Raw genomic sequence first — 25,404 nt, 5'->3', positions numbered from 1 at the left:
ACCAGTCTATCATATGGGGCATTGTAAACACCTCAACAAAATCCATGTGAAACCCATCTTTCACTGTTGTAATGATCAGTTGTTTTAGTCATCTCATTTTAATTACCTTATTTCATTACTTGTTATGAAGTATCCTTCTTGTTAAAAGCTCCTGGTGCATCAGAAAGATTCATATGAACTTCAGGAGCTGTAATGAGATCATCGGCTCTGTGAGGGGGCACTGAAGAGCAGAGAACTCCAAGGTTTGTAGAGCGCCTGAATTGGTTTACTGTTTAACGAGAACGTTAATCATTTGGAGTTCCTCATATTTCTCTCCTGCGACTGACTCTTTGTTATGTGGTCTCCTAGTGCTTTCTGTTTCAACATGTAAAGTTTATTTTGATAGGCTCAGGGATTCCACGTGACATGTGTTATTGAATTCGATGTCTGATTAGCGCTAATCACTATGTCTAGTTCTGAGAATGTTACTTCAGTGTCACTCAGCTGAGCCACCGATATACTTTTGGAATTATTACGAATAAGCTCTCAATGCCATCTCTGCATAAGAAACTGTCTTTCCTCTGCATTTGGGTTCCAGTCTTGCTAGCACACATTATGACAGGGACTGAAAGAATGTTTCAGAAATCTCAAACAATTTTAATCAGAAATTATGAACAGAATCAGAACTCACAACTTACTCGAAATGAATTCTCCAAAATGCTCCTCATGACTCAGATCACATTGAGAAGTTGTTGTCTGATTATTTTTACCTTTCCATTTGCAGGCAGTGCGAATTCTATTTACTTTTTCCATCAGGAAGGGAACTTTGTATTGAAGGGACCAGACAATCATGGAAGTGACTCCATTGATTCGGAATGGAGGCCACACACAGGGCAACAAACCACAAAGCGATTGGCCACTTTTCACAGAGAAGATCAGCGGTGGGCCGTACAATGGAGTGATGAGTTCAGTAAAATACCAGACATTTTCCAGAGGTTACATGTGGAGTGGGGTACCCTTAATCTGAGAATCAGGGAACCCATCTTTGAACTTGCGGGACTGTTCACCTGGAATCAGACACATTCCAGTGGGAAAATCGTGAGACTGTGGGAAGTATTTAGGATCAAAGGTAAGTTGGTTAATGAGTACAATGGGTTCAAAAACATGATTTCCTGTGACTATTTTTTCAAGTTCTGAACATAATGTTGGGATTGTGTCCACATATTTTCTGGAAATGTTAGCAACAAAACAAATCTCAAAATGGATTTGGTGACATATACATTCTTTGATAATAAATTTACTTTAAACTTTGATCCTCTAGCCCCAGAATCCAGCATAAAATGAACTATTCATTGTCATCAGCCTTGTGGGTAACAATATTTGAGTCGTTTATTTGGTCAATTTTTATAAAAATTGCTACAGAGTTGGGTTTGATGAGATTGAACCTGTGTGAGAGCTGAGGAAAATGGCTCTGGTCTTCTGAATATCTAAACCTCAGCTTATCTGTGACAAAGTCATGGAATTTGAAATTGGAATGGCAACAGAGAGGCTCATGTTCAGCAAAATTGCTCATTGAAGTTGATGGAAACATTGAGATTTTCACACAGCCACAGCAACATGTGAAAATCTGATGTTGCTGTCAGTAATCCCCAGCTTAGCCATCGGGTGATCTGTTTTAAGCCGTCCTCAGTGGAATAATTGGATATTAATGAATTGATGAAAATATGAAGAATTTATAAATGGCTCTAAGAGATTTTTTTTCGTATGTTAAAATGTAGATCATCAAACTCTAATACACTAAATTGATGTTAAGTTACTGGAACAAAATTCCCTCAGATAAACTGAGCACAGTTGGCCAGCATTTGACTAACTATCTGTTTGTAGGAAAATGACAATTCTGCCTGGAGCAGTTCAGAGAGCCTGTGGGGAACTGAACCATGCATCATGTGTCTGTTTCCACAGTTGAGGCCGACCCACGGAGACCTGTAGTGGGCAGTGACGTCACCCTCAGCTGTACCATCTCCAGACTCCCAGATACCATCAGTCTCCACTGGAAACCAAGAGGCTCATCCCAGAGGAGCAACAACATTGATCAGATCCACCTGAATAACACCGTCTAGCTGATGGTCCGACATGTTGGAATAGGAGATCCCAGCCTGTACACACGGGAAGTGCAGGAAAAAGGCTCCATTGTTCTCACTGGAGACACCAATGTTGAAGTGGATGAGGGTGAGTCCAAAACTGCCCAGGAGCAGGTATTAAATAATTGCTGATTATAAACTGTTCCACATATTGTACAGTGAGCACACTCCACTGTGGGATTTCACTGCAGGGTGTGGTCATTGCTTTTACCCCAGGACACAGTGTACCTATACACCCAGTGGCCACTTTATTCAGCACCTGTACCACTGCTTGTTATTGCAAATATCTGATCAGTCAATCCTGTGGCAACAACTCAATGCACAAAAGCATGCAGACATGGTCAAGAGGTTCAGCTGTTGTTCGGACCAAAGATCAGAAGGGGGAAGAAATGTAATCTAAGTGACTTTGACCGTGGAGTGATTGTTGGTGCAAATAGGGTGGTTTGACATGCTCAGAAACTGCTGATCTCCTGAGATTTTCACACACAGCAGTCTCTAGAGTTTACAGAGAATGGTGCAAAGAAAAACACCCAATGAGCAGCCGTTGTCTGGGTGAAAGTGCCTTGTCAATGAGGGAGGTCAGAGGAGACTGGCTCAAGCTGACAGTAACTCAGATAACCATGTGTTACAATAGGGATGTGTAGAAGAGCATTACTGAATACATTCACCTTCAGGAATCCAAGTGAATAAGGTCCATCTGTGGACTTTACCAGCTCAACAGTGTCTCTTTGCTGACTCTGTGTTTTGGGAAGATGGGCATCTCAGTTGGTATCATCTACATTCCAGCTCCCTTTCAACTTCACTGTCTCAGCCATCCTAGGAGCTGGTATTTATCCCAGTGGAAACCTGAAACATCCATATCTCTGCATCTGTGATAACCTAATTCTTTGATCTCTGTCCCTCTCTTGCAGATTTACACGATAAGGTGTACACAGTTTATCGGTCAGACATAGATCACAGTGAACTCAAGCTGATTTGTGAAGCTTCTGCTGAGTTAAGTAAGACCAAATGGACTTGGAAGCCACATTTCCAGAATCAGGTGATGGAAGTAGCAACTACCTACAAATCTCAGCCTATCATTATCAGTGGCAGGAGCTACTTTGAAAACCGACTGAGAACTACACAGGAAATTCTGAATGTCAGTAACTTCAACTTGAGGATTGTTCCTGTGCAGTTTGAAGATGCCAGAGTTTACACATGTTCTCTGGGATCACATCAATACGTGACCATTGAATTAATCACAGTTAGAGGTAGGAAACAGAATGTTTTCAGTGATATGTCACTGGGAGAGAATGTGCAGTTTGCATACACACTGCAATTTCAGCACAAGTTTCTCCAGTTACTTCCCTTGTTTGAGAAGTTGTTTTTTACTCCAAAACTTCTGCTGAAGTTTATCTGCATCTTACTAAACTTTATTACTGCGTTAAATCAACAGAATCTAGCAATACATTGAAAAATTCTTCTCACTTAATTTGCTTTTAAACTTTTTTACTTTATTCTTGAGAACTAATGTGGTGAAATTTGTTTCCCACAGCTGCAAATGAGACAGTCGCAAAAAATCAGTATTTCTTCATTACATTAAAAAAAATTCAAATTCTCTAAAGTCATGCCCAGAATACTTCCTCTCCTCAGATGTTAGATTGATGTTTGAAGCCTCATTCAGGACTTTAAGGTGAATAAGAATCAGAATCAGGTTTAATATCGCCGACATATGTTGTGAAATTTGTTGTTAATTGGTATGAGTTCTTCGCAACATGTGATAATAAAAAACTGCAATTTACAGTTTCTATAGACATGTACATATGAAGATAGAAGGTTAAATAATACATTCTAAAATTAGGCAAAGCAAGACCTCCATCCTTTTTCAATTTTTGTAAATGACATTTACTGATTCTTGGTCTTTTATTATTCCAAATAAAAGATAAAATAATAGAATCAATCTGATCAAAAAACTTCCTAGTCAAAAAAACAGGAATATTCTGAAATAAATATAAAAATTTCGGTAGAATCATCATTTTAACTATATGAATACGACCAACAAGTGAAAATGTAAGTGGACTCCATCTACTAAATAAATACTTCACAGAATCTACTAAGGGAACAAAATTAGCTTTATAAAGATCCTTATATTTTTTAGTAATTACAGTACCTAAGTATCTAAAAGAGTCTGAGACTTTAAAAGGAGTATTATCATATATAGAAACAGAATCATTTAAAGGAAATAATTCACTTTTACTAAAATTAATTTTATATCCTGAAAAACCTCCGAATTCGTTAAATAATTTTAACAGGGCAGGAATGGATTCGTCAGGGTTAGATATATAAACCAATAAATCATCAGCATAAAGAGAGACCTTATGCATGGACTCATTCACAAATATCCCATGGATATTTTTTGCCTCACGAAGAGCAATAGCAAAGGGTTCTAATATTAAATTAAATGACAAAGGACTTAATGGACAGCCTTGCCTTGTCCTCCGTAAAAGCTGAAAAAAAGGAGACCTACAATTGTTAGTAACAACAGTAGCAATAGGGGCTTTATATATCATTTTAATCCAATTATTAAAATTAACACCAAAGCCAAATTTCTCTAAAACATTGAATAAGTATTTCCATTCAACTCGGTCGAACGCTTTTTCAGCATCCAAAGATACAACACATTGTGGAATTTTAGAAGAGGATGAATATATAGTATTAAGTAGTCTCCAAACATTTGAAAAGGAATAACGACCCTTTATGTATTACTGGGCTGTTAATCTGCGATATATGTCTTTTTGGTTATACTGGGTTGATAAGACTGATCGGCCAATTTGGGTAGATCTGGAACTAAAAGTTGTAAAACAGTTTTATTTAACTTCGTTATTGGGGGCTCTTTTACCTATGCAATTAGGTAAAGTTGTTAATTTAAACATATATCCTGTGATTAAGTATACTTTACAAATTTGGCTCCAGTTCCGCAATTCTATTAATCTTAAAAAATTTAAACTTTGTAGTTTAATTTACCGAAATTACTTTTTTAAGCCTTCTTTGAGTGATCCAATTTTTCTACTTTGGAAAAATAAAGGTATTAATTCTTTTTTGGATTTATTTAAAGAAGATAGATTGATGTCCTTTGAACAATCAACTGATAAATATTCTCTTTCATATTCATACTTTCTGTAATACCTTCAAGTTAGACATTTTTTCACAAAAATATTTAAGTAATTTCCCTTACATATTGGAGGCTGACCTGTTAGATACTATTATGAGTATGAATCCTTTGATTAAGGGTTCTATTGGAAGAATTTATAATTTATTATTACAATGGGATAAGAGTCCTTTGTCTAAGATTAAACAGGATTGGGAAAATGAACTTAATTTGACTTTTATGTCGGAGGATTGGATGCGGATATTGAAGTTGGTTAACTCTTCTTCAATTTGTGCTAGCCATTCATTGATTCAATTTAAAATTGTACATCGTTATCATTTGACAAAGGAGAGACTTTCTAAAATCTTTCCTAATGTTCATAGTCATTGTGATAGATGTAAAACTGAGATAGCTACACTGACACATATGTTTTGGTCTTGTACTATATTGGAACAGTTCTGGAAGTCGGTTTTCTCAACAATTTCTAAAGCACTTAAAATTAATTTACAACCTAATAAATTAACTGTGCTTTTTGGAATAGTTCCTCAAAATATTCTGGTATTTCTGAGTCTGACCAACATGTTATTGCATTTGTTACATTGATAGCTAGGAGGACCATTTTGTTGAAGTGGAAGGATACACCAGCTCCTACTTTGTCACAATGGTTCTCTCAAGTGATGCTATGTCTTAGTTTGGAGAAAATTAGAAGTCGAACCTTTGAACCTTTATTTGATTTTGAGAAAAGATGGGGCTCATTTGCTTGTTATTATCATTTGAGTTAATTAACATAATTTTTCCACGATCTAATTGTAAATTCTTTTAGTATATTTTCTTTTCTTGCTGGCGGATTGATGTTTATTTTTAGAAGCTTTTTGTATGACGCGTGGCTCCGGGGTTGTACACCTAATGGGTTCTATTTTTTTTTCTCACTTTTCCGCTCAGTAGGTTTTTTTTTGTTATCACAAAATTTTGTTTTCAATCTTTAAGATTTTTTTTTTGAGGCATTGTAAGTGTTGTTACTTCGATGTACTCATGTTATTTTTCCTATATATATACAATAAAAAGATTTGAAAAAAAAGAAAGATTGAAGGTTAAATTAAATGAATAGTGTAAAAAGAGAAAAAAAAAGTGGTGAGGTAGTGTTTATGGGTTCAATGTCCATTCAGAAATCTGATGGCAGAGGAAAGAAGCTATTCCTAATAGATCGATATGTGCCTTCAGGCTCCTGTACACTGTCCCTGATCATAGCAATGATGTCCTGGGAGATGGAGTTGCCTAATGATACATGTTGCCTTTCTGAGGCATTTCTCCTTGAAGATGTCCTCGTGCCCGTGATAGGGCTGACTGAGTTTGCATCTTTCTGCAGCTTATTGTGATCCTGTGCAGGGCTCCACCCCAACCCCTCCCCCAGACCAGATAGTGATGCAGCCGTGTGATTCAGGAATTTTGCAATTACGATTCATTCATCTCTTGTAGAGTGGGAGTGTTCTGCACTGGGTCATTATGTTCAGGGGCTGATCATTATACAATGTGTTCAAAACCAATGTAAAAGACAAGTTCAAATTGTGCAGTGAAATGTTGCACACTTTTAGTACCAGTGATGATTTGGGTTAATTTACAGTCAACAGAAAAAAGCAATACAGTTGATTTGAAACTTTGGCCATTGTTTAAAACCCAGTGATTTGCTGTTTCCACAGTCACAGCTGAACCACCCGATGCAGTGACTGAGGGAGACAATGTCACCCTGAACTGCTCTGTGTCTGAGGTCAGTGAATCAATGAGACTGGTTTGGATCAACAGCGATGGTGAAACTGTGGATGTGAAAATATTCATGGAACGGAAGAATGAAGGTGACTCTTTGCAGCTGATTATTCCAACAGACGATAAAATCCAAAGAAAATGGACGTGTGTTTTGTTTCATCAAAGCAGGCCCAAGATTTTTATTCCATATTATCTTCAGGTGAAGAGTAAGTGACTTATGTTCAAGTTTTTGATATCTCTTTTTCCAAATCTTAGACATTTCTGCTATATCTCAGGGCCCATCACATGCCTGTAACTTTACTTCTATGGTAAGTAGACCAAGTCTCAGATGGGATCACTGTTGGTTGGTTGACTATTGAGCAAAAGCTGCCTTAGTACATAGAAAGAAATCATGAACTTAACCAACTTCCCCCAGGATCAATAAAGTATGACTATGACTATGACTATGAATCATCAATGTCCGTCCTTTCTGAGAGGTGACCTGAAATATGACAGGTGATCTGTGTTTCCAGGGTATCACTGTGAACCTTTATTGTTAGTGGACAGTGCTATACAGTGAAGTAGGTAATGGAGGATCTTTGTCATGAGTTAAACAGGACCATCCTTTCAAAAGATAGCACCAAGGCAGACTCAGCAAAATCCTCCTCAAAGATTAGCTTTCTTAGTTACATGTACATCCAAATATGGAATGAAATGTGTCATTTTTGTCAATGACCAACACAGTATGAGGATGTGTTGGGTGGTAGCCCAAAAGTGTTGCCATGCTTCCAGCACCAACGTAGGATGCCGACGAATTCCTCCTGATGGAGGTCATTCCAGTCAATGTCATTAAAAAGTTGTCCTGTAGCATGGAGTCCGATTGGTCGGACCAACAGTGGACGGTTTTAACAATGGCTGCCCCTCGTTTCAGCTTCTGCCTGTACTTAGGCAGCAGAAAAAATGGAGGAGGGATCTGATTTTCCAAATGAAAGGGAGGGGCGAAGGGTACTTTGTAATCATGCGGAAGGGGAATTAGCACTGGTTGAATATGCTGTCTCCCCATGTGCCCACCTGGATGTGTTGGCAAAACTTTGGAGAGACTTTAGACAGTGTCGCACTATTAAAGTCACTGGCGATGATGAAGGCAGCCTCTGGGTGTGCAGTCTCCAGGGTGCTAATGGTCTGATACAGATCCTTGAGAGCCGGGTAAGTATCAGCCTGCAGTGGATTATACACAGCTGTGAACTCCCTCAGCAGCCAGCAAGGTCTACAGGCAAGTGCCAGGCAATCAAAATATAATTCTTTATTCACTGTGTTGAAGAACAGCTCTCTCTGCAGACAATAGTGTATATTCAACTGACAAGCCTTGTACTAGATGGACAATCCGTTCCTCATTGTATTAACTGGCCGCTATCCCCAATCCACTCTAGGTTCAGTAGCATCACAGCAGGGCGCAGTTAGTGTGATAATTTACAGCTTGGGGCATCAATCTTCAGAGTTCAATTCCGGTTCCGACTTTAAGGAGTTTCTACATCTTAATCAACACATGGGCTTCCTTCTAGTGCTCTGGTTTCCTCTCACATTGCAAGGGTGTACTTTATACTTTATTGTACTTTATACTTTATTGTCACCAAACAATTGATACTAGAACGTACAATCATCACAGCGATATTTGATTCTGCGCTTCCCGCTCCCTGGATTACAAATCAATAGTAAGTATTAAAAATTTAAATTATAAATCATAAGTCACAAATAGAAAAATTAGAAAAATGGAAAGTAAGGTGGTACAAAAAAACTGAGATGCAGGTCTGGATATTTGGAGGGTATGGCCCAGGTCCAGGTCAGGATCCGTTCAGCAGTCTTACCACAGTTGGAAAGAAGCTGTTCCCATATCTGGCCGTATGAGTCTTCAAGCTCCTGAGCCTTCTTCCGGAGGGAAGAGGGACGAAGAGTGTGTTAGCTGGGTGGGACGTGTCTTTGATTATCCTGGCAGCACTGCTCTGACAGCGTGTGGTGTAAAGTGAGTCCAAGGACGGAGATTGGTTTGTGTGATGTGCTGCACCATGTTCACGATCTTCTGCAGCTTCTTCTGGTCTTGGACAGGACAACTTCCATACCAGGTTGTGATGCACCCTAGAAAAATGCTTTCTACGGTGCATCTATAAAAATTAGTGAACATTTTAGGGGACAGGCCAAATTTCTTTAGTTTTCTCAGGAAGTAAAGGCGCTGGTGGGCCTTCTTGGCAGTGGACTCTGCTTAGTTGGATGAAGTCAGGTCATTTGTGATATTGACCCTGAGGAACTTAAAGCCTTTGACCTGTTCCACTTGCGCACCACTGATGTAAATTGGGTCGTGACAGTTAGTCAGTTAATTTGTCATTGTAGATTGTCCAGTGATTAGGCTAGGACTGGATAGATGGGCTTGCTGGGTGGTACAGCTGGGGTGTATGAGGTGTCAGGGAGGGGTAACACCTCTGGTGGGGGAACATGCACGCGACAGCGGCCACACCCTGGCAACGGCTTCAACAAGCCGGCTAAACCAGGGGTGTGTAGCTGACGGGTTTCAAACTCTCGGTGAGATAGGCAGTTGTCAATCCCAGCATGGAAAGACAGGCGCTGGCGGATTGAGCGGATGAGGCCAATGGAAGGTCCAACAGTCAAGAAGGTGGTCTCTGCAAGCGTTGTGGAACGTGTAGAGCAAAACAAGGTACAGAAGACATCCTGGTCATCCACTGCACCTAGTCCCATCTCCAGCCGTCTCAACTCTGTCTTGCCACTGGATCCAGATGGGAATTGGGAAGAAAGGGTGAGACTGACGCTGTGCAACTCTCCCTCACTTAAATCCAAATCACGCGCTAGTCTCAGCACTATCAAATGGTGTTGAGGTCCTCATCGACGTCGACGATGGATGAACACACATCTCATTGGATTGGAAGGGCCTGGTCTGTTCTGTATCTCTAAGTAAATCATCCATAACTTCTGAAAGATGTCCAGTGACTAATGGTCCCTGTCTCTAAAGCTTGACCCAAGAATCCATGTGCAGTCCAGACGTGGAGTGCAGTGACAAGGGTGGCTCAGTCCTCATTCATTAAACTCTCAAACTGCTACATGAATACACATCATCACTCAGCACTTTGTCAGTAAAGGGACACTCTGCAAGGGGGAGGATTTTAAAAGTGAGATGACTCGTTTAGACGGATGGGAAAGGTTGGCAGCTGCAGTGAACAGTAAGAGCCACTGAGACTCTTTTCTGAAATAGAAGGAAGCATGGTTCAGGCGCAGGGAACTGGGATCATGTGAGTCCTTGGAAGAGGATGAAGAATGCGAGAAGATATTTAAGAAAGAAATTGGTCTGGTAAGAATAGGGCGAGGGAAAGCTTTAGCAGGGGAAAATTAGATAGATAGATAGATATACTTTATTGATCCTGGGGGATAATCTGTAGAGATTTTTAAAAATATTTTAAGGAAAGAAAGTAACTAGGGAGAGAAAAGGGCCCCTGAAAAACCAAAGTGAATGTATACACTCAGTGGTTACTGTGGTAATTACACCTGTACACCTGCTTATTAATGCAAATAATTGATCAGCCAGTCATGTGGCAGCAACTCAAGGAACAATGCATGCAGACGTGGTCAAGAGATTCAGTTGTTCAGACCAAACATCAGAATGGGGAAGAAATACAAAATAAGTGCTTTGATCATGGAATGATTGTTGGTGTTAGGTGGGTTGATATGAGTATCTCAGAAACTGCTGATCTCCTGAGATCATCACGTGCAACAGTCTCAAGAGTTTACTGAGAAATGTGTGAGAAAAACATCCAGTGAGTGGCAGTTCTGTGGGTGGAAATGCTTGTTCATGAGCGAGATTGGAGGAGAATGACCAGACTGGTTCAAGCTGCAGGAAGTTGAGAGTAATTCAAATAACCACTCATTACAACGGTCGTGTGCAGAAGAACATCTTGAATGCACAACATGTTGAACCTTGAAGTAGATGGGCTACAACAGCAGTACCCCATGAACACACACTGAGAGGCCTCTTTATTAGGTACAGGAGATTCCAAATAAAGTGGCCACTGAGCCTGTGTGTGGAGTCACAGGAAATGTGTGAGTTCCATAATGAAAAAAATCTCCACAATTTTTCACATGGAATAAGGCATGAGGACAAGGAAACTTAGGGAAGTTATTGGGCAAGTCTCGTGGATAGTCCACATTACAGTGGAGGAGATGCCGAGTAATTTTAAACATTTGAAGGTGGCTAAGTTTCCCGGTCTTGATCTAGTGTATCCAAAGGCACTGAGGGAAGTTGTAGAAGAAATTGCGAGAGCAATTTTTGTGTGTGGGAGATTATGTCTCACATATCTGATTGGGCTTTGAAGAAATAATCAAGAACGGTGGATGAGGGAGGGTGTTGATTTGATCTATACAAACTGCATGAAAGTCATGACTGGCTGTGGTACACCACTTTGTCATCATCATCACAGCTTGTCACACCAGACAGCCAGTCACTCTAGTGTTGTTTGGTTGATGCTGAGCAGGTCAGTGTCAGCTAAATCAGGTGAGGGTGGGCAGTTGTGCAGAACGTGTTCAATGTTCTGCACCCTTTCGCCACACTCACAGGATTCGCCGGTCTTTAAACCCCACTTCACCATATTGTCTCCCGTCCTACAAACTCCCGCTCTCGCTCTGTTGAGAGTGCACCACTTCCGTCTGTCAAGCAGTGCCCCGTCTGGCAACATTTCTGTGGGGTCTTGCACTGTATTGTTTGGTGGGGTTCTGGCTTCTGTTTGTTGCCAGAGGTCAATCCTGTATGTTTGGAGGGAAGTTCCATGCGGTAGTTCCTCCACTGTAGCAAAGTTTTTCCTCGAGTTTAGGCGGTTGGAAACTGGCACATGATGGTGTAGTGGATGCCTGGGATCCGAGTTCTGTTTACCTTTTTCAATTTTTGTTGTAGTGTGTCTTCGGATCTCTTGGGGAGCAATGCCTGCAAGTCTGTAAGTGATGTTAGTGGGTGTGGGGTGCAGTGTGCCTGTGATTATTTGGCAGGCTTCGTTAAGCAACAGGTCTATTTTCTTCGCATGGGCTGTTCTGCCCCACACAGTATTCTGCAGGTGCCTAGCAGAGTGCAAGGGCAGTTGATCTAAGTGTGTGAACATTAACTCCCCATTTCGTGCCTGCTAATTTTTACAAGACAGAATTGCAAGAGCCAACTTTCCCTCGGAGTTTTTGGATGTGGGTGGCAAATGAGAGCATCCTATCCAGTGTCACGCCCAGGTAATCTGGAGTCGGATGGTGTTCGAGCTCCTTCCCACACCAGAAGATCTTGAGTTTTGAAGCTGCTTCTCCATTCCTCAGGAGGAATGCACACTTGAGTTTTTGATAGATTTAGTTTCAGAGACCATTTTTCATAATACTGCTTCATTGCTTCGAGGACTGCTGTAAGTCGTACTTCAACTTCTTGGAAGGAGTTAGCTTGTGTTGCTATGCATAGGTCATCTGCATAGATAAACCTGTGTGTGTGAGGAAAGGTTGGTTGGTCATTTGTGTAAACATTAAATAGTAGAAGTGCCAGGACTGATCCTTGTGGTAGACCATTCTTTTGTGGAAGCCACCTACCCTTAATTCCATTCATTTCTACATAAAATCTGCAATTTTCTCAGAGGTTTCTTAGTCCTTTGACTGTGGTTTCATTCTTTAACATTTTAGATGTCTGATTAGCGCTAATCACTACGTCTAGTTTTGAGAATGTTACTTCAGTGTCGCTCAGCCGAGCCACCAATATACTTCTGGAATTATTATGAACAAGCTCTCATGCAATCTCTGCATCAGAAACTGTCTTTCCTCTGTACCTGGGTTCCAGTCTTGCCAGTGCACATTGTGACAGTCTCCTGCCTGATGGTAGGAAGGCAAAGAGGATGGGGATGGATCGATGGGATCCATAATGGAGCAGTGCTCCTGATAAATGTACCTGGTGGATGGCAGGGAGATCCCTATGATCCTCTCAGTTGTTCTCACAGTCCTTAGTAGGGAATTCTGGTGTGATGCTCAATGGCTCCCATACCAGAATGAGATGCAACTTGTCAGGACGCTGTCAATGATGCCTCTGTAAAACACAGTTAAGATTTGGGGGGAGCCTTGCTTGCCTCAATCTTCTTAGGAAGTGGACGCACAGCCATGCCTTCTCGTTCAGATGAGGTCATGCATGATGTGAACTCCCAGGAACTTGGTGCACTTAACTCTGTCTATGGAGGAGCCATGTATTCATAGAGGAGGTTGGTTCATCTGCACCTTCCTAAAGTCCACAATGATTTCTTTTCTCTTCTCGACGTTCAGGCTTGGCTTTTCTTCTCACATCAATCCACAAGCCGCTCCAATTACTCTCCACACTCCGTCTCGTTATCATTCTGAATTAGGCCAACCACTGTTGTGTCATCGTCAATCTTGATGCCACGGTTTGAGCTGGATCCTGTGACACAGTCTCACCTTAGTAATGCAATCGAGTCAAATCTCTGACATATTTTCAATTCTAAATGATTTTCTGGTTTCCACAGTCACAGCTGAAACACCCAATGCAGGTTCTGAAGGAGTCAATGTTATCCTGACCTGCTCTGTGTCTGAGGTCAGTGGATCAATGAAACTGGTTTGGATCAACAGGGATGGTGAAATTGTGGATGAGAAAATATTCATGGAACGGAAGAATGAAGGTGACTCTTTGCAGCTGATTATTCCAAAAGACGATAAACTCCAAAGAAAATGGACGTGTGTTTTGTTTCATCAAAACAGACCCAAGGTTTTTATTCCATATTATCTTCAGGTGAACAGTAAGTGACTTCACTTTGAGATTTTGAGTTCTCTACAGAAAATTCTTGATACTTTATTGATATTTCTTTTTATTACCTTCCAACAATACATATCCTACTGCAATTACAGCTTCCATTCAATTAATAGACATTTCTTTCATTTCTTTGGGTCCATCTTATGCTTGTAAAGTTACCTCTATTGTAGGTAATCCAGGCCTCAGATGGATGGTGGGGATCACTGCTGGTTGGTTGGCCACTGACCAAAAGCTATGCTGGTACATAGAAAGCCGTCATGAATTTCTTCACCAGTGTCTGTTCCTGTTGAGAGGTGACTTCTGAGATCTGACAAGTGTTCCAGGTTTTCTAGGGTATTGTTAACCTTTATTATTAGTGGACAGTGTTACACAGTGGGGTCAGTAATGGAGGATCTTTCTGTTGTTGCTGTGCAGGACCATCCATTCGAAGGAAAACACCAGAGCAGTCTCAGCAAAATGGGTCAAAGAGATTAGCTTTCTTTGCCACATGTACATCAAAACACAGTGAAATGTGTGTTTTGACTCAATCTCCAACGCAGTCTCAGGATTTTGCTGGGTACAACCCTCAAATGTCACCGTGTTTCCAGCACCAACATAGATGGCCCACAACTTCCTAACCCTCACAAACCCATATGTCTTTGGAATGTGGGTGGAAACTGGGACACCCAGAGGAAACCCACATGCTGGTCACTGTACTGCCATACTATGTGCTGGAACTCACTAGGAAGATAAGTGAGCAGACTCTGTCTGCTGAGCTTTGTGAGGAGAGGATGTTATCAAGTAGACAGAGAGATTGATTCAAGTCAGTGTTTAAATACTCCTTGAGAAGATTTAATATCCCGTTTGCATCACAGTCCATTACAAGCAAAGCCCTTTGCACCAATGAGCACATCTACAAGGAGCACTGCCACTAAAAAGCAGCAGCTATCATCAAGTATCCCACCGTACAGGCCATAGTCTCTTCTTCTTGCTGTCATCATCCAGGAGGTCCAGGAGCCTTGGGTCCTACACCACCAGGTTCAGGGACAGTTATTACCCTGCAACTATCAGTCTTCTAATGCAGCCTGAATAACTTCAATCACCTTAACACTGAACAGGTTCCACAACCTGTGGACTGACTGTCAAGGACTCTACAACTCATGTTTACAGTATTATTTATTATTATTTTCATTATGTCATCTTTTGTAGTTTTTCATAGATACAATTGTATTTCTCTGTTCTATTGTGAACACCAGCAAGGCAATGAATCTCAGGGTGGTATGTGGTGATATACACATCTTGATTTACTTTAAATTTACTTTGATCCTTGTACTTTGTACTCTCGGATTCTCTGGCCCATGGCTGCTCAAGGTGGAGAAAACTGAGAACCTCAGGTCCCTGTGCTGGCAGCAGACAGAAGCCCTGCGTAAGTAATGGAAGGAGTGGAACTCCTCAGAGACCACTCACTCACCACCGTGTCAGGTAGCTCGTAACATGTCTGCCGAAGATTCTGTGGTTCCTACAGTGGCCTCCTCAGTAACGTCAAGTCCTGGAGTGGAATAAAATCTTTCTCTATTCCGTGGCATTGGTTAAAGGACATAACATCTCTGGATTTAAAATATCAGAGTCAGAAGCATGTTGTGCCAGACCCTGATAATAAGTGTGATATATTTGTTCGCAAATTAGATTTTATCTATTTCTACTGCACAGAATAGGTACTGCAATTAGTCCAATAACCAATCAATGGCAAATTGCATAACTTGTAGGAATGGTTTTAAACCTAATTTGAACAGCATTTTCCCTTCTCGATCCCGACAATATCAGGAGGACTGTGCGATTGGAAATGTGAATGATGGGTATTGATTTGAGTAGACTGTCCAGGGCAGTCACAATAATTTCACCAAAGGCCACTATAAATGGGAAAATTTGTGCCTTCACTGTGTCTGACCACGCACCCTTACTCCTGTAATACCAGTCGTACATTCATACATCGGCATTAAGGACCCCTCAAGCACCTGTGATCCACATTAGGATGAGTGAAATTCAAATACAAGGCAAACGTGTACCATTCTCCTTTTGAAAGAATTGGCCAGAATATAATTGAAGAGGCAGGTTGTTTAGAGAATGATTGAAAGTTTAATCAGTTGTCTTCACTCCATGTGAAATCAGATCAGAATGAGTTTATTATCAATGAAAATGCGAAATGTGTTGCTTTCTGACAGCAGTACAACACAACACATAAAACAGACTGTAAGTTACAGTAAGGAATTTAATGAAGTATTAATTAGTGCAAAAAAGTCAAAATAGTGAAGTAGGTTTCATGGGTTAATGGACTGCTCAGAAATCTGATGGCAGAGGGGAAAAAATATTTCCTAAAACTCCTGAACCACCTCCTTGATAGTAATGAGAAGAGGGCGTGTCCTGGATGTGAGGGTCATTAATGACGGATGCGACTTTTGGAGACCTCGATGGTCAGGAGGTTAATGCCCGGGATGGATCTCACTGAGTCTACAATCCTCTTGTGCTTTTATGATCTGGTGCATTGGTTCCCCATACCAGATGATGACACAACCAGTCAAAATGCTCTCCATGGTACATCTGTAGAATTTTGCTGGTGTCTTTGGTGACATACCAAAGAAGAAATATGGCAAAAGTATAGTGTTTCCAACATGTTCCAGGCATGTAGAACTCCCTGTGTTGAAAACAACTTGCATTGTGAATATTCTTTGTACATTCATCCCCATAGCATGAATCTTGAAACAATATATTCTTGAGCATTTGACATTTCCAATTTAGGAAAAAGTCTATCATTCTCTACCCTATTCATACCTTTTATAATCTTGTATACTTCTGTCAAATCACCCCTCAGTCTCAAGTGCTCAAAGGAAATCAACCCAAGTTCTCCTCAAAGTTGGCACTCTCTTATCCAGGTAATATCCTTCTGACTCTCTTCTGCATCCTCTCCAAAGCCTTCTCATCCTTAGGCACAATATCTCTGCTGTGTGTTCCACATATGAGAATTCTCTGGGATAGGTTTGATGTTGAACCTGACCTTTGTTGGTCTGGTACTCAGGCTTTCCCATTCTCTGACCTATCCACAACCTGCTGCTGTCAGGTATTGAGGTGTCCTTTAGATGCTGGAGCCATAATGCCTGAGTAGTGAAGTATTGAAACACTGATCAACCCTGAAGAAATCTGTGCACAAACACATCAAGACAATTTCACTGAGATGGCAATGGAACTGAAAGTTCCAGCGACACTGATCTCAATGGGTGCTGGTTGTATGTACAGTGCAGACTGAGTAATTGGAGAGAAAAACACTGCAGATGCTTGAAATATGAAATAAACACAGTAATAAATGGAAACACTTGGCAGTTCAGATTGCTTCTGTGGGAAGAGAAACACAACTGATTATTCCAGACGAAGATGATTTGTTAGTATCTGGCAAAAGATGTACAACCCAAAACTGATGGTGTCTGACTCGGTGAGTTTTTTCAACATTTTCAGCTTTGGTGTTCCTGTTTGGATTGAATTGAAATTCTAGACCAATAGCAACTCTGTGTGTACAAGACAATGACAGCACTTTGTCATTCAGCCATTATTCCAGTATAAACTCTGACCATGGATGGCTTTCACCCACTGTAGAGTGGGAAGTCGCACAGCTCAATGAGTTCGTTTCCTGATCAGTCATCGGCACACCGTTACAGCCAAAGGGAGTCACCTGATTGAAACCAGGCTCTATATCTGATTGGACCAGGGATTAAATCCACAACCTTTGGTCTCTATAGGTTCATTGTAAAATAGGCCACAGTATTATGGTTGGGACATTGGAAAAACTTTAAAATTATAATTCATGAATTAATGAGACCTCTGTGATTATTCTCTGACAGATGATTTCACATCAGAACGTATCATTCTTGTTATTACCAGGAGTCTGGTACTTCTCATTTTCATGATTCTGACGGTGGCGTTCTGTCGGCGAATGTGATTTCAGGTAATGTGCATGAAGTGGTTATTAATACAGAACATGATTCAGAGAACTACCAAAGCCAATTATAGTCATGACAGAGGAACAGATCAGAACAAAGAGAGTGTTGCCTTTTGATAAGACAGGAAATGACCACAGTGCTTAGAGAGGATATTCTGGTGGATCATCTAATGAACCTGTTTGGGTAGAATTTATAAATCAGAAGAGGATGGTCACCTTGTTGTAGCCAGTTTACAGACTCTTCCCATCCCTACCTCCAATAGTCAGAGGGAACTTGAGGAACATATGTGTAAAAAAATTACATGCAGTTGTGCAAATTGCAGGGTAGTAGTTGTGGGAGGTTTCAATGTTCACTGTATTGACTGGGCCACCAGAAAGTAAAAGGTCTGGATGGGGTTGAAGACGATTTCATTACACAATATATTGAAGAATCTATTCAGGAAGAGAAAAATACTGAACCTCCTCTTTGGGAATGGGGCAGGCTAAGTAACTGAAGTAGCAGTTGAGGGCACTTTGAGTCCGGTGATCATAAATCTATGATTTTAAAATTGTTATGGAGAAATATAGAACAGAACAATGGGTTAAAATCTTTAACCAGAGCAGGACCAACTTTGAGTGCATTAGGCAGGATCTAGCTGGATTTGACTGGGTGACCAATAAAGGCAAAGGACGTGTTGGTAAGTGGGAGGGTTTTAACAAAATCATATCAAGAGCAATATTTTGGGCAGCTTGTTCCTGACAGAGTGAAGGGTAGACATTGCAATTTCAGAGAATCCTGGCTGAAGAGAGATATTGGTCAGGAGAAATAATGAGATGAATGCTGAGTTAAGGCAGCTGGGTACAAAGAAATCCCTTGATGGAGAGAAAATGTTTAAGAGAAGGCTTCATATGGAAAGCAGGAGGACAGAAAATAAGGAGATCTGAGATGGATTCAGCAGAAAGAGTTAACAATAATCCCAGAAGATTCTTCATTTATATTAAAGTAAAATTGTGTCTAGGCCATAAAGATCACCATTAGCTCCTATGTGTGGAACTGGAGGGGATGGCTGACATTTCATGAATGCCAGAGAAATGAGAGTTATAAGCAGTGAATTTTTGGATCTTATGCATCTTATGAGGAAAGAAGTATTTGCAGCCTTGAAGTGCATTCTGGTGGCAAAGCCCCAAGGGCCTGAACAAGTGCAGACCTGGTCCTCATGGAAGGCCAAGGAAGAAACTATGGAGGCTCCTTCATTGTAGCTACTGACAATGTTCCAGAAGACTGGAGTGTGGTTAATGTTGTTCCATCATTCAAAAAGGGTAACAAGGACAGGCCAGTGATCTACAGACATGTGAGTCAGACTGGATTTGTCTGGGTGCTTCTGGAGGGAATTCTCAGTGACAAGAACCAGTATCACTTGGATAGTCAAAGCCCAGTCAGGAATAGTCAGCATGGTTTTGTGTGAGAGAAGTTATGTCAGAGGAATCATTTACAGTTTTCAAAGAGGTAACTAAGAGGATAGATGAAGGGCGGGCAATGGATGTTGTTTATTAGTGATAGCTTTGACAAATTCATGCATGGCAGCCTGATCTAGAAGTTTAGATAATAGGGAATTCAGGGGGATCTAACGAGGTGGATTCCAAATTGGCTTGATGATAGGAAATAGAGAGTAATGATTGATGGTTGATTCTTCCACTGGACACTTGTGTCTAGTGTGCTGGTCCAGGAGTCAGTGTTGGGACCTCTTCTGTTCATTATTTATGTAACTGTGTTGGATTTGAATGCATTTGATATGATTAGCAAGTTTGCTGATGATATTATCTTCAGTGATCCGATTAATAATGAAGCAGGTTACAAAGAATTCTAAGTAAATGTCTTCAATTAGGGAGATGGGTTGAGGAATAGCAAATGATTTTCAACTTGGATAAGCGTGATGAGTTGTACTTTAGGCATTCAAACCAGGGTAGGGCCTATAACGTGAATGACAGGGCAACGTTGAATGTTGTGGAACACGGGGACCTTGGAGCACAAATGCAAAATTCACTGTTAAATGTTGGAACTGAAAGTGAAAGCTGACTGGGGTACCCTCTCTCTGAAAAGGTTTGGGGAACCAGAAGGCAACACCTCCAAAATCAGATGGAAACACAGAAGATGAATCTCGCTGTTGAATCCACATTAATCCAACAGATGCAAGGTAACTTTGAGATGAGAGGCATTGGAGGAATTTTACAAAATTTGTGTCGCAATTGTTCATGGTAATTCTGTTCCCCCCCTGCCTGACTTGTAGTTTAAAAATATCCTTCAAACACTGAAACAACTTGGAAAGCAAGAGGCTGCAGATTTTGAAATCTAGAGAAAAAACAAACTGTTGCAGGAATTCGGTGACACAGTGTGACTGTGACCTGGGAATGACAGAACACTCACCAGCATTCTGCTTTTATTCTGTTACAGACAAATATCCGGCATCATCTAAACCTCCATGACCTTTTTTTTCATTTTAGTGGTCAAACTTCATCACAGACATTAATTAATCAGGAACATGTCTAAGCTGATAAATAGCAACAATTGCATATCATTAGCACATCACTTTACAGTACTAATAAACCGGGTACAATTCCTGCCAGTGTTTGTCAGGAGTTGGTACATTCTCTCTCTGACCGTGTGGGTCTCCCCGCGGTGCTCCAGTTTCCTTCAACAGCCTGTTGACGTACTGGTTCATAGTTTGTTGGCCATTGTAGATTGTCCTGTGATTAGGCTAGGGTTAAATCAGGGGCTGTTGGGCAGCACAGCTCGAAGGGCTGGTGTAGCGTATTCCACACTGTATCTCAATAAATAAATAAATCAAGGGTCAAAATTTCCAAATGACATCTGATGGATCAATTTGCTTCCAGAAAAAAAGACCAAATGGCAAATTACAATTGTTCCTAATGATGTAATCAATCTCATATTTAATGAAATAATCAGTCACCTACCCAAAATATCATTGTTAATATAACTAATAGCAATGAGACATCAGAGTGTCTGCACTGTAGCCTTGATACACGACATGTGCAGCCCCAGTGGTCAATGAAAATTTCATCAGGAGTGTCCCTTCAGAGTTCAAATCCTTTTTTGTCCCAAACACAGGCTGTGATTTCTGTCCCCTGATAAGCCCACACCTCACTGTGACAGGGGTCCACTCCCTGCACACGGTTGGATTGTGTCAGATCGTCACATGGGGTGCTCAGACTCTCAGGAGGCCACCTTGTCTCTCCTCACCACCATTTTCCCTCAGCCCCATGACAGCCTTTCATGCGGCTGTTCTGTGTGTGCCAGAGGGAGAGTTTGAAGGTTAGGTGTCCTTCCTGGTGATCACTGTGGCAATGACATTACATTTGCAAAATCCTGCTGCAGGCTCTGACAGGAATGACACAGGTTCCTTTTTACTGTGTGACTTTGTGTCCAAGATCTGTGAATGCTGTTTTTAAGGTATTTTCACTCAATTTCACAATTTTAATAGAAAATCCATTTTTGCATCAGTTGCAATGCTGCATACGTTCAAAGAATCAAAATTGGGTGAAACCCAGTATCCAGGGAAAGAGGGTTAGTGGGACTCTGAACCACACAATGTGCTCATGTCTGAGTGCTCTCTGAATGTGTAGTTTCTGCAGGGACACTGTTCACTGCCTTCTTTAGGCAAAGAGTGACCCCTGATATATGTGGACCTGCCCAGTTTGGGTGTGACCTGAAGGGTAATGACCAATCGAGTGTCAGATATAATAAATACATGTGGTGAAACCCCAGATCCAAAGATATTAATTTCCCAAAGCTTCCGCTAACTTTAAATTCTTTTATGATGTTAGCAAATAATATTAGAAATTGTTTAAAAATAACAGATGTTTTTTCTTCTTTCAGACCCTGGACAGAAACAGGTGAATTGATTATGGGGAGCAAGGACATGGCAGACCAATTGAATAATTACTTTGGTTCTGTCTTCACTAAGGAGGACATAAATAATCTTCTGGAAATAGTAGGGGACCGAGGGTCCAGTGAGATGGAGGAACTGAGCGAAATACATGTTAGTAGGGAAGTGGTGTTAGGTAAATTGAAGGGATTGAAGGCGGATAAATCCCCAGGGCCGGATGGTCTGCATCCCAGAGTGCTTAAGGAGGTAGCCCAAGAAATAGTGGATGCATTAGTGATAATTTTTCAAAACTCGTTAGATTCTGGACTAGTTCCTGAGGATTGGAGGGTGGCTAATGTAACTCCACTTTTTAAAAAAGGAGGGAGAGAGAAACCGGGGAATTATAGACCGGTTAGCCTAACGTCGGTGGTGGGGAAACTGCTGGAGTCAGTTATCAAGGATGTGATAACAGCACATTTGGAAAGCAGTGAAATGATCGGACAAAGTCAGCATGGATTTGTGAAAGGAAAATCATGTCTGATGAATCTCATAGAATTTTTTGAGGATATAACTAGTAGAGTGGATAGGGGAGAACCAGTGGATGTGGTATATTTGGATTTTCAAAAGGCTTTTGACAAGGTCCCACACAGGAGATTAGTGTGCAAACTTAAAGCACGCGGTATTGGGGGTAAGGTATTGGTGTGGGTGGAGAATTGGTTAGCAGACAGGAAGCAAAGAGTGGGAATAAACGGGACCTTTTCAGAATGGCAGGCGGTGACTAGTGGGGTACCGCAAGGCTCAGTGCTGGGACCCCAGTTGTTTACAATATATATTAATGACTTGGATGAGGGAATTAAATGCAGCATCTCCAAGTTTGCGGATGACACGAAGCTGGGTGGCAGTGTTAGCTGTGAGGAGGATGCTAAGAGGATGCAGGGTGACTTGGATAGGTTGGGTGAGTGGGCAAATTCATGGCAGATGCAATTTAATGTGGATAAATGTGAAGTTGTCCACTTTGGTGGCAAAAATAGGAAAACAGATTATTATCTGAATTGTGGCCGATTAGGAAAAGGGGAGGTGCAATGAGACCTGGGTGTCATTATACACCAGTCATTGAAAGTGGGCATGCAGGTACAGCAGGCAGTGAAAAAGGCGAATGGTATGCTGGCATTTATAGCGAGAGGATTCGAGTACAGGAGCAGGGAGGTACTACTGCAGTTGTACAAGGCCTTGGTGAGACCACACTTGGAGTATTGTGTGCAGTTTTGGTCCCCTAATCTGAGGAAAGACATCCTTGCCATAGAGGGAGTACAAAGAAGGTTCACCAGATTGATTCCTGGGATGGCAGGACTTTCATATGAAGAAAGACTGGATGAACTGGGCTTGTACTTGTTGGAATTTAGAAGATTGAGGGGGGATCTGATTGAAACGTATAAGATCCTAAAGGGATTGGACAGGCTAGATGCAGGAAGATTGTTCCCGATGTTGGGGAAGTCCAGAATGAGGGGCCACAGTTTGAGGATAGAGGGGAAGCCTTTTAGGACCGAGATTAGGAAAAACTTCTTCACACAGAGAGTGGTGAATCTGTGGAATTCTCTGCCACAGGAAATAGTTGAGGCCAGTTCATTGGCTATATTTAAGAGGGAGTTAGACATGGCCCTTGTGGCTACGGGGGTCAGGGGGAATGGAGGGAAGGCTGGGGCGGGGTTCTGAGTTGGATGATCAGCCACGATCATAATAAATGGCGGGGCAGGCTCGAAGGGCCGAATGGCCTACTCCTGCACCTATTTTCTATGTTTCTATGTTTCATCGGAAAATGATTAATTTGTCATCTCTGCACAAACTTAACGAACAAAATTATGGAAGATCTACAGAGAATGGCAAGGAAGAGTAAATTCCTCTCCGGAGTTGACATTAGACAATGGAATTTTTTTTGTGAAATGTATGTTTAATGTGAGAACCACTGCAGAGCTTTCGTCAGTTGTCCATACTCAGCTTTTGCACCAAGTTTTTAAAGCAGGGTGACTGCAGTTCCTGACAAAACACTTGTGAATGAAAATGTACAAGTGAGCAGATTCAGATAAATCCAGTCCTTGTTCAGCGGCTCAGGTGCGGTAAACGTCAGTGTCAGACACCTGTCAAAGGTCAGGAGAGAGAGAGTAAAGAAGGTGCAGCTTCATGTAAGGCTGGTGCTTTTTGGTTGCATAAGTGTCGTAAATGTTAATGTCAGAGGCCCAAACTCAGTAGCAAATAAATGGAAGGTAGGGTCAAGCAGAGTGGCCATTGTCAGAGCGTGCCAGTAATAGAGTGGATAGGCTTTGGCTTAACAGGCTTCTGCAAAATTTTAGTAAGGCATTTGACAAAGTCCTTCATAGGAGGCTAGTCCAGAAGACTAGGATGCATGGGGGGCTGTTCATGGCAAATTGGCTGTTTGGTTTCAGAATTGGCTTGCACATAGAAGACAAAAGGTAATGGCTGAAGGGACTTACTTGAGCTGGAGGTCTGTAAATAATGGTGTTCCGCAGGGACCTGAGCTGGAACATCTGCTGTTTGTGATGTATCTAAATGATGTAGTTGAAAATATAAATGGTTGGGATAGTAAATTTGTTGATGATTCCAAGATTGGTGGAATGTTGGATACCATAGAAGACTGGTAAAGAATAAAATACAATATTAATCAGTTGCAAATATGGACAGAGAAATGGCAGATGGAATTTAACACAGATAAATGTGGGCTGTTGCACTTTGGTAGGGAAAATGCAAGGAGACTGTATTCTGATAAAGACAAGACCGTTATCAGCATTACTGAGCATAGAGATCTTGGGATCCATTTTCAAAGCTCCATAAAACTGGCTGCACAGGTCAATAAGATGGTTAAGAAGGCTTATAGAATGCTTGTTTTTATTCATAGAGGCATTGAGTTCAAAAAATCAGGAGGTGATGTCACAACTTTATAAATCTCTGGTTAGGCCACCTCTGGCATATCCCATACAGTTCTGTTTGCCCCACTGTAGGGAGGATGATGAGGCTTTGGAGAGGGTGCAGAGGAGGTTTACCAGGGTGCTGCCTTATTTAGAGGGCATGTGCTATCATAAAAGGCCGGACAAACTTTGGTTGTACTCTTTAGAGACCGAGAGGATATCTGATAGAGGTTTATAAGTTTAGGAGAGGCATAGATAAGGTAGACAGGGAGTATATTTTTCCCGGGGGGTAGAAATGTCCAGTATCCAAGGGCATGAGAGGGGGTAGGTTCAAAGGGGATGGGAGGGGTAAGTTTTTGCTCAGAGAATGGTGGATGCCTGGAAGGTATTGCCGGGTATGGTGGTCGAGACAAATACGTTAGATGGCTTTTAAGAGACATTTAGATAGATACATGAATATGAGGAAGCTAGAGAGATGCGGACACTGTGTAGGTAGGAAGGATTAGTGTTTGGGGCTGGGGGTGGTGTGTAATTTATCTTTTAACTGGTTCGCAGAACATTGAGGGCAAAAGAGCCTGTTCCTGTGATGTACTGTTCTCTGTAATCAGTTATCTGAATATTGTTTCCGCATTTTTATTTATCTTCTGCTCACTCTGTAACAGGAAAACATTCATTTTGCAAAAGAAATTGAACATTGCAGGTGCTGCCCATTCAGCTGATATCTCAGAATTATCACAACTAACAACAGACTTCATTAAAAAAACTGGAACTCCAACCCAGGTCACATGTGACGTTGAGGTGATTTCTGGGACTGACTGGGAACTGCAGGGACGTTCT

General features: G+C 41.3%; 1 protein-coding gene across 1 annotated transcript in view; it reads left to right on the top strand.

Moving 5' to 3' along the window:
- LOC140200890 (uncharacterized) overlaps positions 1–21,804 on the top strand; it is a 28,741-nt gene extending 6,937 nt beyond the window's left edge. The window contains exons 3-9 of the mRNA XM_072264532.1: positions 764–1,108; positions 1,942–2,208; positions 3,032–3,370; positions 6,945–7,214; positions 17,686–17,789; positions 19,864–19,957; positions 21,658–21,804. Coding sequence (XP_072120633.1) covers positions 2,103–2,208; positions 3,032–3,370; positions 6,945–7,214; positions 17,686–17,783 — 813 coding nt within the window. The 5' untranslated portion in view covers positions 764–1,108; positions 1,942–2,102 and the 3' untranslated portion in view covers positions 17,784–17,789; positions 19,864–19,957; positions 21,658–21,804. The remainder of the gene's footprint in view (positions 1–763; positions 1,109–1,941; positions 2,209–3,031; positions 3,371–6,944; positions 7,215–17,685; positions 17,790–19,863; positions 19,958–21,657) is intronic.
- Positions 21,805–25,404: the final 3,600 nt, after the last annotated feature.

The sequence above is a fragment of the Mobula birostris genome, chromosome 7 (assembly GCF_030028105.1).
Source record: "Mobula birostris isolate sMobBir1 chromosome 7, sMobBir1.hap1, whole genome shotgun sequence".
NCBI lineage: Eukaryota > Metazoa > Chordata > Chondrichthyes > Myliobatiformes > Myliobatidae > Mobula > Mobula birostris.
Note: the sequence above shows the minus strand (reverse complement) of the source record. Positions and strands in the feature narration are given on the sequence as shown.